Source organism: Apodemus sylvaticus, chromosome 8 (genome assembly GCF_947179515.1).
Source record: "Apodemus sylvaticus chromosome 8, mApoSyl1.1, whole genome shotgun sequence".
NCBI classification, from domain to species: Eukaryota; Metazoa; Chordata; class Mammalia; order Rodentia; family Muridae; genus Apodemus; species Apodemus sylvaticus.
In genome coordinates this window covers 95,843,221-95,855,922 of record NC_067479.1, presented here as the reverse complement: position 1 = coordinate 95,855,922, position 12,702 = coordinate 95,843,221, and the positions used below count along the sequence as shown (strand labels likewise).

Below are 12,702 nucleotides of genomic sequence, written 5' to 3'. Positions count from 1 at the left end.
ATCAAGCCAAATCCTGATTTTCAAAAACGTTTTGGATTGACCCATACTAACTGTACATATCTATGAGATACAGTGCTAACCTTCAATGTGTGTAAACAATCTGTGGGGACTAGATGTGGGTAATTGATATTTCTCCGTATTGATAATATTGAAAATTTCCTCAATTATTTTTTGAAATAGTTAATCTGGGTGTGGTGTCACCAGCTGGAAGCCTAGCATTGGGAGAAAGAAGAGGGAGGATGGGAGTCACAGATATTAGATGATTAGTATCTGTATAGTCCCACAGTGCTGTGGAATATTAGCTAACATGTCTCCTACCTAACTCTACCCTGGTTAAGAGGACAGTCAAATTCCCAAGGACAGACAAGAAAATGGCTGCAGAGTGGGCTGGAGTGAAAACAGAGCAGAGCGTTAGTGTTATTTAATAAGTTTCCTTCTGAGGGGACTTGAGAGGTGGCTCTGCAGTTCTCACGAAGAAGAAAGCACTCACTGTTCTTGCAGAGGACCCAGTTTTGGCTCCCAGCTCCTACATGATAGCTCACAGCCATCCATAACCCCTGGTTCCCATGCCTTCTGACCTCCGAGGGCACCAGGCATACACACGGTTCAGATGTATACACGCAGGCAAAAACGTCATGCAAATAAAGAAAATAAAATCTTTTTTCCTTCTGGTGATTTGAGTAAGAATGGCCCTCTTAGGCTCACAAGTTTGAACGCTTACTGATGAGAAAATGGCTCTATTTAGGTGAGTGTCCTTGTTGGGGAAGGTGTGGCTTTCTGAGAGGAAGTACATCACTGGGAGTTGGCTTTGAGGCTCCAGACACCCAAGCCAGGCCCGGTGGCTTACTCCTTCTTCCTGCTGCCTGTGGATCTGGATGGAGTACTGAGCTCTGTCTGCCTGCCTGCCACCACACTCCCTGTCATGATGATCAGAGACTAAGCCTCTGAAACTGTAAAGAAGCCCCAGTTAAACGCTTCCTTTTATAAGAGTCACCATGGTCATAGTGTCCCTTCACATAATAAAACAATGACAAAGACAAGGCTGATGGGCTTTATAACTTAGGAAAACCATGCTACATTTTAAAAGAATATTGAGTAAATAAATGTCAGAATTAATGTTACAATTTCAAGTCAGTGTGTTTTAATGTGGTCTGTATATGGCACATAACTGAGCTAGGCCCCACCAACCACAGAAGTCTGGCCACAGAGTTCCCTGTCAGACTGCATGAGGTCTAGAGAGCGCTTTCTGGGTGTCTCTAAACTGTTCTAATATTATGCAAACACAGGTTGGTGTGGGGACTCAGTAAAGAGGGGGTACCTAAGTAAGTGGGAGGAAGGATAAAAGAAAGTACCAGGGGCAGAGAAGAAGTCTGGTTTCATCATGAACACACATGATTTTTCTCACTGCAAACCAGAAACAGATGGTTGTGAGCCACCATGTGGTTGCTGGGAATTGAATTCAGAACTGCTGGAAGAGCAGTCAGTGCTCATACCCACTGAGCCATCTCTCCAGCCTGAACTAGAAACAGAATGCAGGCAGAAGAGCCTGACATAGCAGAAGTGGTGGAAATGGATGTGGGCCCCATAGGAGAGCACACGGTGTGAGACCCGCTGGAGCACAGGGTAGATGCTGTAACTGGTACCTGGTATTGTTGGGTGGATTTGTTTGGTTGTATAACATGCATTAAGCTAATACGAATATGATTGGCAAATTTATTTATTTGTTTTTCTGTTTATTATTTATTTATTTGAGTTTCTCGAGACATCCTCCTCTGCCTTCTGAGTGCTGGGATTGTAGGTCATCTCTTTATGAGCTTATAATTGGTAAATTTAAATCATACAAGGTTCAAGTGTTGCTCCACTTTTGGGCCCACATGAAGCACATTTATAATAACCAGGAAAAAACTGGACAGATCTTTCCTGGGTTCTCCCGTTCCATCACACCATAGGTGCAGTTCTCTGGGTAGAAGTCTTTTTCACACTTTTCTTTGTCATAGCCCAGAGGCCTAGGAGTGCTGTCAATGAGACAAGATATTTATTAGAAGGAGAGGAAACATTATTCACCCACCCTGCTGCTCAGACCTGCTCTGCAAGAAGCAGATAACACAAATTCCTGTCACTTGGAATGTAAGGGCATCACTTGGCTAGAAGCCCAAAGTGTACATGATAGGCATTTGTACCCGTCTATGCTATAGAGTCACATTCCTAAGAAGGGTCCTGAATTCTACTCTACATACACTGGGAAGTTATGAGAAGCCAGAGGCAGGGCTAGGCCACTCTGGGACAGGAAAGCTTATAATACCCTTGCCCTTCCCACCCTCCCTGTCCAGGGAGTGGTCATCAATAGTGGTCCTAGACTGTGGGAAGAGAAGGGTTGTCCCAGCCCTGTGTGGTGTCTAGTTAGAAGAGAAGCTCACTCAACCAACAGGGGCAGAGAGCCAACCCAGACAGGCTCATAGATCCTAGGGAGACGCTACTAGAAACAAAGCATCCTGGAAAAACCCACCTGCACACGCAGGGGCACACATGATTTTAGGAGTCATTGCCCTCAAAGCCCATCTATAGGCTTGGGATTTGAATTGCCCTGCCAGAGCAAGACATGGTGGCACGCAGCTATAATCATAGCGCTGGCAGGTAGAAGTAGGAAGATTGGAAGTTTAAGACCCTCCTGAGCTGCATCGTGATTTTGAGAATAGTCTAGGCTATGAGAAACCTTGTCTCTGAAAGCAAAGGTCTGGGCTAGAGAAATGTTGTCCATGGGTAAAAGCAATTTCTATTCTTTCAAGGGATGGGAGTGTGGTTCTCAGCTCCCATCGATGCCTATAACTCCAGCTCCAGGGAGTCAACACCTTCTTCTGGCTTTCGCAGGTAATTGCATCTCTGTGCAGACATCCACATAGACAATACACATAAATAAATAATAAATAGTTTCCTAAAGAGCAGAGAATAAATAAACCGCTCTGGGTAGAGTGCATAAAAGTGGGCATGCCGATGCCCTCTGTAACCAGGACTCATTATTTAAAAAGACCCAGAATTTTATCCTAAAGGAAAAAGACTGGGGGCTGGAGATGGCTCTGTGGTTAAGAGCACTGACTGCTCTTCTGAAGGTCCTGAGTTCACATCCTAGCAACCACATGGTGGCTCACAACCATCCATAATGAGATTTGATACCCTCTTCTGGAGTGACTGAAGACAGCAACAATGTACTCACATATAATAATAAATAAATCTTATAAAAAAGGAAAAAGACATCTAGTTCCAAGAACATCAGAATTTGCAACCCTCAGTGTCCATGCACAGACACACTGGCAGGAGGTTGTCTCACAGGTGACCAGGACACTGGACACCCAGCCCAAGCCTGCAATGGCCCAAACCCATGGGAACATCGTCCTGTGTGAGGAATCCCCAGTGACATGTAATATTCTGGTTAGATTCTTTCTAACCCTAACAGCAGGTTACTTGTAGAATATAACATTTTGAAGACATTTGATGAGCTACATGGTACCAATGCTGAAATATTGATTAAGTAAAAAAAAATTAGTGCACCAAATTGTAATATAAGCAGTAATGGTGTTACACACCTCTAATCCCAACACCTCAGAGGAGGAAGCAGGAACTTTGCCAGATCAAGGGCAGTCTGAGTATGTAGTATATAATGAGGCCTGTCTCAAAAAATCTTTTAAGTCTAATTTAATTTGCAAAGTAAGTTTAATATTTAGTCATAAAAGATAAAACATAAAAAGAAAGAAAAATAATTTATTATGAATTCCAAAGATGAGACCATCTGGGTGGCAGCCCTTGCCCCTCTCTGCCCAGGGAGCTCTCTCTGACTCAGCAAGCCCACAGCCATGTTCCCACCAGGCTGCCAGACTGCAAAGCTAGAACAGGTGCTGAGTTGTGGGACAGCTCCCTCTTGCTGCTCTGGGGAGATGGCCTGCCCAGCTGGCTCCTCAGGACCATCTCTCCAGCACCCCTTCCTCCCACTGCCAGGGTTGGCGTGATGGGTTTATGTCTCTGTTTAATGGAAACAAGCAGTTTGGCAGCCATTGGCTCCTGAATTGGGGAAACAGCCCACAAGCATTAAGCTAACAGCCTCAGTGTGGAAAACCTTTTCATGTTAGAGACAGAGAACTCTAGGTGTTGTTTGTGTCATGCCTTCTCCAGATAGAAGACACCAAAACACTGCAAAGGTTTCTCATCTTATTGATAGAGCCATAGATAAGCCAAAATGCCTGTCACCCTCACCCACAGTGCATCATCCTAGTTCTATTTTGGTCTGGGATCACAGACACGGTTTGAGGCTAACAATAACATTTACATTTTCAATGGGTCTCATAAGACACATAAGCTGCAAGACATATTAGATTCACTAAAACTATCCTCTCTCTCTCTCTCCCTCTCTCTCTCTCTCTCTCTCTCTCTCTCTCTCTCTCTCTCTCTCTCTGTGTGTGTGTGTGTGTGTGTGTGTGTGTGTGTGTGTGTGTGTGTGTGTGTGTGTATGAGAGCCTGTGGGTATCCAGGCATGCTTCATACACATCATGAACTCTGCACATTCCTTCTAAACGCCCACCAGAGATCAGTGACCATGATATGGGAAGAAAAGAAAAGTTGTGAGGGCAGAGACAAGGATGCTGGCTCCACATCCCACAGTGAGACACAACCGCTAAGGGGGATCAGTTTGCACACATTGTGGAAGGAGAAGGAGACAGCCAAGGAAGAAGGAATGAGGTGCAGAATGCCTGAGACAGGTGACCATGCAGAAGTCCTGATGTCAGCAGTGTTGAGGATTCAGATGTGAGTGGGTTGACAGCCTGTTTGGTTTTGTTAAGAGAAAGAAAGAAGTTTCCAGAGAATCTTTTGTGCGATGTGTAGGAGCATCACCTGTCAATAAAAGGCTCATGGCCTATAGCTGAGACAGGAAGCAGGGAGGTGGAAGTTCTGATGGAAGAAAGGACTTCTGGGTAAAGTCAGGCAGGAAAGGAGATTTGCCCCAAATGCTGAGGAAACAGGAAGCGTGAAACTGAAGGAGAGGTAAGGAGCCACGTGGCAGAACTAAGATGAGTTTAATTGGTTAATTCAGTTATGAGCTATCAGGAAAAGCCCATGCTTGTGGCCTAAGCATTTATTCATAAATAATTTAAGTCTCAGAGTTGTTATTTTGGGGACCTTGGGCACAGGTAGAAAAGCCTGTGATTACAAATGAGAGTGCATAATTGACTCACTGATAAAGAAATTATTGCCAGAGCAGAGAGACTGGATGTTAAAGCCATGGGCCATCCATTCCAACTGAAGTTCCCTTTAACAAGAAGCTAAGAGAACAAATTAAGACATCTGGGCACTGTTTCCTAAGATTTTGTCACAAGAACAACAACAGTCTCAGCTGTCCCTTCTTCCTGCTGTGGAAGAAGTTACTTGTGGTAACTACAGAAAGCTCAGGCATCTCCAAAGATCCTCACATCCCAGAGAAGCACCATACAGACTTTGTAGAGGCGGAAGGCACTACCAGCTGGCCAAAGAAGGCTCTTAAGAAATGTCTCTAGAAAACACTGGTGTATGGGAACCTGTTGCTATGGCAAAAGGTGTGGTGCTGAACGATTTTTTGTTTGTTTGTTTGTTTGTTTCTGTTTTTCGAGGCAGGGTTTCTCTGTATATCCCTGGCTGTCCTAGAACTCACTCTGTATACCAGGCTGGCCTCGAACTCAGAAATCCACCTGCCCCTGCCTCCCAAGTGCTGGGATTAAAGGTGTGTGCCACCACTGCCCAGCTGATTATTTTATTTTTATGTTTGTTTTTATTTGTGTGTGTATGCTACATGTATGCAGGTGCTGGCAGAGGCCAGAAGAGTGTGTAGGATTCTACAGAGCTCGAGCTACAGATGGTGTGAGCACTTGACATGGGTGCTGGGAATCAAACTTGGGTCCCTGGGCAGAGCCATGTCTCCAGCCCATGGATGCACATTGTCATGCAAGCCCGACTGAATATTGTAGAGTAAACCATGACAGGAGATGGAGAAGGGAAGATACAGATATCAGCAGATCCTGATCTGGAGTCCTGATGACTGTGGCCCTTTGCTTCCTACATTCCACTCCAGGAACCTGGGCCAGGAAAGAGCAACAGACAAAGGCCAGATATCTCCCATGCTCAGCCCCGGGTCCCTCTGCCTAGGCCTCCAGCCCCTGGACATCTGCAGAGCTAGGCAGCATCCATACAAGGTACAAAAGGTCCCGACATTTCCCACACATAAAGCTTAATCCAAATCTGCAAATTGTGTAGAAAAATGAAGTTTATAAGAACAACCGGCCCGAAGATTAGACAGGAGTTTAGGCAATTCCAGAAACTAGTTTGGAACAGAGTTGACAAATAGGCACATCTCCAAAGGGTGGAGCAGTGCCAGATGGGACAGGTGTTACAGAGGGAAAAGAGAAAAGGGCATTTGAGCCTCACCACTGCCCAGCTCAGAAATTCACTTAGTTCTCATAGCAAGCTGGAACTGAGAAAAAGAGACTTAAAACTTACTATGGCACACAAAGCTTACTACATACAAGAGGGAATGAGAGTCAGACTCAAGTATCAGCTACTCTGACTCCAGCATCTGGTTCCTCCCACTTGACCACCAGGATCAACCTCATTTGTTTCTACCCTGGACCTATTGGTAACCACAGAAGAGATTGTGTCAAGATTCTGTGATGGCACTGGGCTGTGGTGGCACATGCCTTTAATCCCAGCACTTGGAAGGCAGAGGCAGGCAGATTTCTGAGTTGAAGGCCAACCTGGTAACATACAGGACAGTCAGGGCTATACAGAGAAATCTTGTCTTGAAAAAAAACAAAAACAAAAATATTCTATGATGGCAATGCTGACAATCTGGAGACAATTAGTCACTATAGAGATCTGTTGATCTGTTTCCCATTTGAGGGAGGAATGGTTCACCAGTCCTTTAACCTGTAGGGTTTCAATCACACTCTTGGGTCACAGACATGGTTAGATATCTGAAGACACACACACATACACACACACATACACACACACACATACACACACACACAAAGTCAAGATTCAGCTGTGACCCCTGGTGACCAGCCAGCTCAATACCTGGGAGCCTGCTGGCGCAGTCCATCTGTCAGCCTACTTCTCAGTTGGATCTTTCTCTTGATTGACTTTACATTTACCATGAGACATGCTTAGTACATGCATGCAGAACTTTTGAGACACATAACTTTAGCAGAACTCAAGCACTCTGCTTAAAGTTCTAGGTCTGTCCAAGGTACTTGATAAAGTTCAGATTCAGAGGCAAGTTTGGGAAATGATCCAACTCACAGTGCCTCTGCTGAGTGGGCATAAACCCACAGTGAGACCCTGGGTTTAATCCCAGCACTGCTAAGACAAAAAGAAACTCAGCTGGCCAAAGAAGATGAACTGTCAGAAGCTTGAGGAGCTAGTGTGGCCTCAGCTGCAGATGCGTTGTCATCCATTTATTCAAACACTAGACCTTGAGCATACACAACAATCCAGCAGAAACCATCTGCACAACCCCAGGCCTGCCCTAGCCTTGACTTCCACAGTGAAGCAGCACAGGGTTAGCACACAAGGCACCCAGAAGGTCATCCTCACACCACACATCTCTTCCCTCTTCCTTACTCAGGCCGCACCCGCTGTTCCAAACAGGTAAGGTCTAGGCTACAGTGACCACCAGACCAGCCTCAAGAGCAGATCACTGGATAAACTCAGTCCTCTCTAGGAATCTGTGTGGGATGGAGATTTAAGAATCAAGATGATAGCCAAGCTTTTAAAAAAAAAACTTGAAATCAGGAAAGAAACTCAGCTGGAAGCAAGCAACTGCCCAGGAATGGGTGGGTGAGTGTGCAGATGGAAACCGCCCCAGGATGGTGTGCACACAGTAGGATGCTAGGAGCCTGGGAAGAAAGGCTACACCAAGGATGCGGCAGCATGGATGGACTTGAGGAAACTCTATGCTGTGTGAAGAAGAGTGGTCTTCAGAGGACTAACCCTGCGTGATGGAGTCTACATGCACCAGGTTTACAGCAGTCACATCCCTAAAAGACAGCAGCGAGTGCTCATCTCCAGGGATGACGGAAGGGTCTGAGGAGTGCGTGGTGGAGGAATACAAAGTCTTAGATTTTTATTTAGTTGAAGTTTGAGTTTGTTCACTTGAGTTTGTTGTTGTTGTTGTTGTTGTTTTGGATGGTGGTCTCACTATGTTCTCAAATCTGACTTAAACTTTCTGAGCCCAAGGCTGGGTGGTGGTGCACAACTTTAAACCAGCACATGGGAGCCAGAGGCAGACACATCTTTGAGTTGAAGGCCATCCAGGTCTGCACAACATATTCCAGGTCAGCTAGAGCTACGCACCAAGCTTCTATCAAAACAAAACATCAAATTCCTGAACTGAAGTGGCACTCCTATCTCAGCTTCCCTGGGAGCTAAGGACAGTTAGGTACCAGCTCCAGATGAAAAGCCACTAACGATGGCTAGGTCACACAACACGTAAATATGTTTAATGTAATTGAAATGTGTGCCCAAAGTGGCAAATTACATTATATATATATATATATATATATATATATATATATATATATATATATATATATATATATATATATAACCATGAGAAACTGGACTGAAAATTTGCTGTACTCCTCTCCAAGGTCCAAAGTAGATCATACTGCAGACCCTCCTTCAGGTACTGGCTCAGTGCAGTCACTATAGTAACTGCATCCTCTGTGGGGGATGTTGGTAATGGACAGGGCTGGAAATGTGGGGCCAGAGAGTATTTTGGAAACCTCTAGACCTAGGATTATATTTTCCTGTGAATCTAAAATTGTTCTTTGTGTTGGAGATACAACTCAGTGACAGAGAGCTTGTTTAGCAAGTGTGAAATCCTGGGTTCAATCCTCAACATGCATTTTCCCCCAGTGATCAATCCATCACATACTCAGGTGATCTCGTGTGAACCTCCTCCCCATTTTAACCGGTCACTGAAGGCTAGAGCAGTAGAGAGGAAAGGTGGGGCTAGAGGTGTGAGAGTGGGGGCACGTGGATGCAGAGAGGAGGAGAGGGGAAGGAGAGAGGACAGAGAACAGAGGAAGAGGAAGATGGACCAGAACCACGTGGCCAGGAGAAACTACAAGTAGCATGGGGTCTTATAGGTGGGGAATAAGTTAGTATAGTGTTAGATCTGTCAAATCTATACATATAGCTTATAATTATAATAACTGGATTATGTGTTTTTTATATGGGCTTATTAGGGTTGGAAATTCCAGCAACAAATTGGCACCCAAGTAAGTGCTCTACCTCTACTTCTCTCTCTCTCTCTCTCTCTCTCTCTCTCTCTCTCTCACACACACACACACACACACACACACCACGCAAATAAATGTAATTTATGTTAAAAATAAATCAGTGTAACTTATGAATTTGCTGTTATTTTGTAAATTCCTATGGGCAGACACCAACCTGTCTGTGCTTCTCACAGAGTGCACACATCACAGACAGAGACAGCAGGATCAATTGAGCCCTGGAGTGTAATGGCACAGCCACCAAAGGAGACCTTGTCTCAGAATCAAACCATTAAACTAAACAAAAGAAAACAAAGCAGAATCCCTCAAGCGCGGCTGTAAAACAGCCACTGAGACTTACTTGCTACAGCAGAGGATTGACTTTTGGTCACATATGCACCACAAGCATTCCAACTTCCAGGGAGTGTAGAGGGCATGCTTGATTCCTTTGGTATCCGTGCATTCTAAAAGGATGAAAATCCCAGAGTCACACAACAGGAACAAAGTTTGTCACTCAGAACTGCTGGCATGTGACAATAGGCAGTTGTAAAGGGGTCAGAAACAATCAATGCTTTTGTATTCGAAAGGGCTAGAGTCCTGCACACTATGGTTCTGTATTTCTTGCCTGTGATACCATGTATGTATGTATGTATGTATGTATGTATGTATAGACAAGGCATTGCTAGCCTTGGGTAGCCTGGAACTCACTGTGTAGACCAGGTTGACCTCAAACTCATAGATTCAACTGTCTCTGCTGGGATTAAAGGCCTGAGCTACAATGCCCAGTGTTCTGATAATGTTTCTTAAGCAAGCTTAAATCCTTCTAGATTTCAGAACAGACATTGGAGAATAAATAAAACCTTCCTTTTCAACCTAGTGGCAATTAGGGAATTACTGGCATCAGGGGCCCAGCTTGTTTTCTCTGGTTGTCACTTCTCTTCTGGTATAGCTTTGTGTCAGTAGTTCTCAATATTAGGAACACATGGGAAGCACTGTAGGTACTTAAAAATCACTCACAGGCTGGAGTGCTGCTCAATGCTAGAACATGTATTTAAAATGCAAAAAGTCCTGGATTCAATCTCCAGCACCTAAATAAACAAGCAAATCTTGTGTGCCTGATCCCCACCAAAGAACAATAAGATCAGGATCTCTGGGTGGAGCCCAGGCTGCCTTGTTTACTTTGGGTTTTTTGTGGGGAGGGAGGCCTGTAGCATGTATTCCAGATGGGTATTGAATTCCAAATATGCTTTTTAAAAAATATTTGCTTTTATTTTATATATATGAATGTTTCTCCTGTGTAAGGTTGTATTCTATCTGCAGAGACCAGAAGATGGCACCAGATGTGCTGGAGCTGGAATTACCAAGAGTTGTGATACCGTCATGTGTGTGTGGGAACTGAACGGGTCCTCTATAAGAGTATCCAGTGCTCTTTACCACTAAGCCAGGCCCGGCATGGACTCTTAGTCCTCCTGTCTCTGCCTCCCGAGTGCAGGGATTACAAGGACGCGCCATCACAATTGCTCTCTGCAGTGCTGGGATTGAATGCAGTGCCTCACACATACTAGGCAGCGTTCTACCAAGAGAGCTGCATCGCCAGCCCTCTGCCTTAGTTGTTAACATGTCCGTCCAGGGAAAGGATTGCTGCCTTAGGTCCCAGTGTGCTTGAAGGGCAGAATGAGCTGCACCAGACACCACCCTTTCCTGTGTGTGTGTGTGTGTGTGTGTGTGTGTGTGTGTGTGTGCACAGATCCTATAGTTTAGATTTGTCCTGGGCTAAGGCATATGGCCTTGTCATACTTAGTTTTAGCTGTCAACTTGATACAGACTCATGCCATCTGAGAAACACTTTCAAGGTCTTGCTTGAGTTTTTCCACCTGACTTCTCTCAATAAGGGACCTAGGTGTCAAATGCAAATAAGACCTTTTCTCCCCTAAATTTATTTTGGTTGTGGCATTTCATCATAGCAGCAGAATAAAATTAGTACAGTATTACAGTATTAAAGTGTTTGTTTGGTATGAATGAAACACTCCAGGACCATTCATACCACATAAACACACACACACACACACATGTTCTGCATTTGAACAGATTATAGGAATGATCATGTACATTGAATTTTGAATGCACCTTCTTATCCCTGTCTGCATGTGAAAGTGGGCAAGTGCGTACTGGTCACCTCCAGCCCCCAGAGATTCCCATTCAGCTGTTCCTTAATGGGGCCTGACTGTGCTAAGCTTTGAAGCTCTCTGGGTAATTTCATCTACCTAGAATTGAGAAGAACTTTCTTATTGTTTATGTATCTGCCTGAATTCCTCTTCCAGTGTATATTTCAATACTTCTCCATCTGCCCTATATACTAGATCATATCTACAGTTTGTATCTACCAGGCTGGAATGGCATTAAAAATACTGGAAAACCAGGACTTACCATCATCCGTTTGGTTTGGAAGTCTCTCATAGGTTCTAATAGTGCATTCTGCTTTGGATGCTATCACCAACGTGGCAAGGAATAGGAGGCTACCCAGCCAAGCTTTCTGCAATGCAGAGAAAGGGTGGGATTGAGGAATGAGCAGCGACTCCTGAAGGCCATTCTTCACTGAGTGTCCTACAAGATCCCCGCTGAACTCTGGCATAAAGAGCAGAGTGGAGAGCAACTGCCGGGATCCACAGTCGAGCACTCAGAGACTAAGCTGTAAATTAGTCACATAAAAGAAAAATCTTGGGCAGGAGAGATAGCTCAGTGGTTAAGAGCACTGACTGCTCTTCCAGAGGACCTGAGTTCAATTCCCAGCAACCACATGGTGACTCACAACCATCTGTAATGGGATCAGATCCCCTCTTCTGGTGTGACTGTGTACTCATATACATAAAATAACTAAATCTAAGAAAAGAAAGAAAAGAAAAGAAAAGAAAAGAAAAAAATCTTAGGAAGGTTTTTAAGGAGGTAAATTTAAAAATAAAAAATTTTCATGAAGCTGGGTGGTGGTGGCCCACACGTTTAATCCCAGCACTTGAAAGTCAGAGGCAGGCAAATCTCTGAGTTTGAGGACAGCCTCCTCTACAGAGTGAGTACCAGAATAGCCAGAGCTACACTGAGAATCCCCCCTTCCTCTCTCTTTTATTAAAGATTTATTTATTATATGTAAGTACATTGTAGCTGTCTTCAGACATTCCAGAAGAGGGTGACAGATCTTGTTACAGATGGTTGTAAGCCACCATGTGGTTGTTGGGATTGAAACTGAGGACCTTTGGAAGAGCAGTCAGTGCTCTTAACCACTGATCTATCTCTCCAGCCCAAACCCTTCTAAAAAAAAAAACAAACAAAACAACAAAACACCCCCCAACAACAACAACATTAACATGAACCCAGAGGCAAGCAAAGTCCTGCTGGAGCTAAGTTTACAGGA

General features: G+C 44.4%; 1 protein-coding gene across 1 annotated transcript; it reads right to left on the bottom strand.

The window, feature by feature from the left end:
• Window positions 1-1,779: 1,779 nt before the first annotated feature.
• Window positions 1,780-11,928, bottom strand: LOC127690811 (beta-microseminoprotein-like). Its single transcript, XM_052190317.1, has 3 exons — window positions 11,724-11,928; window positions 9,658-9,760; window positions 1,780-2,015 (listed from the first exon to the last, which is right to left on the bottom strand). Exons 1-3 carry the CDS (start codon window positions 11,926-11,928, stop codon window positions 1,886-1,888), a joined length of 438 nt encoding a protein of 145 aa, XP_052046277.1. The 3' UTR covers window positions 1,780-1,885.
• Between the last annotated feature and the right edge of the window lie 774 nt (window positions 11,929-12,702).

Coding starts and splice junctions, on each gene's coding strand:
- LOC127690811 (XM_052190317.1), bottom strand. CDS start 11,928: ATGCCAGAGTTCAGCGGGGATCTTGTAGGACACTCAGTGAAGAATGGC. Junction 9,761..11,723: donor TCCAAACCAAACGGATGATG/GTAAGTCCTGGT, acceptor TCATCCTTTTAG/AATGCACGGATACCAAAGGA. Junction 2,016..9,657: donor TCAATCCTCTGCTGTAGCAA/GTAAGTCTCAGT, acceptor TCTCATTGACAG/CACTCCTAGGCCTCTGGGCT.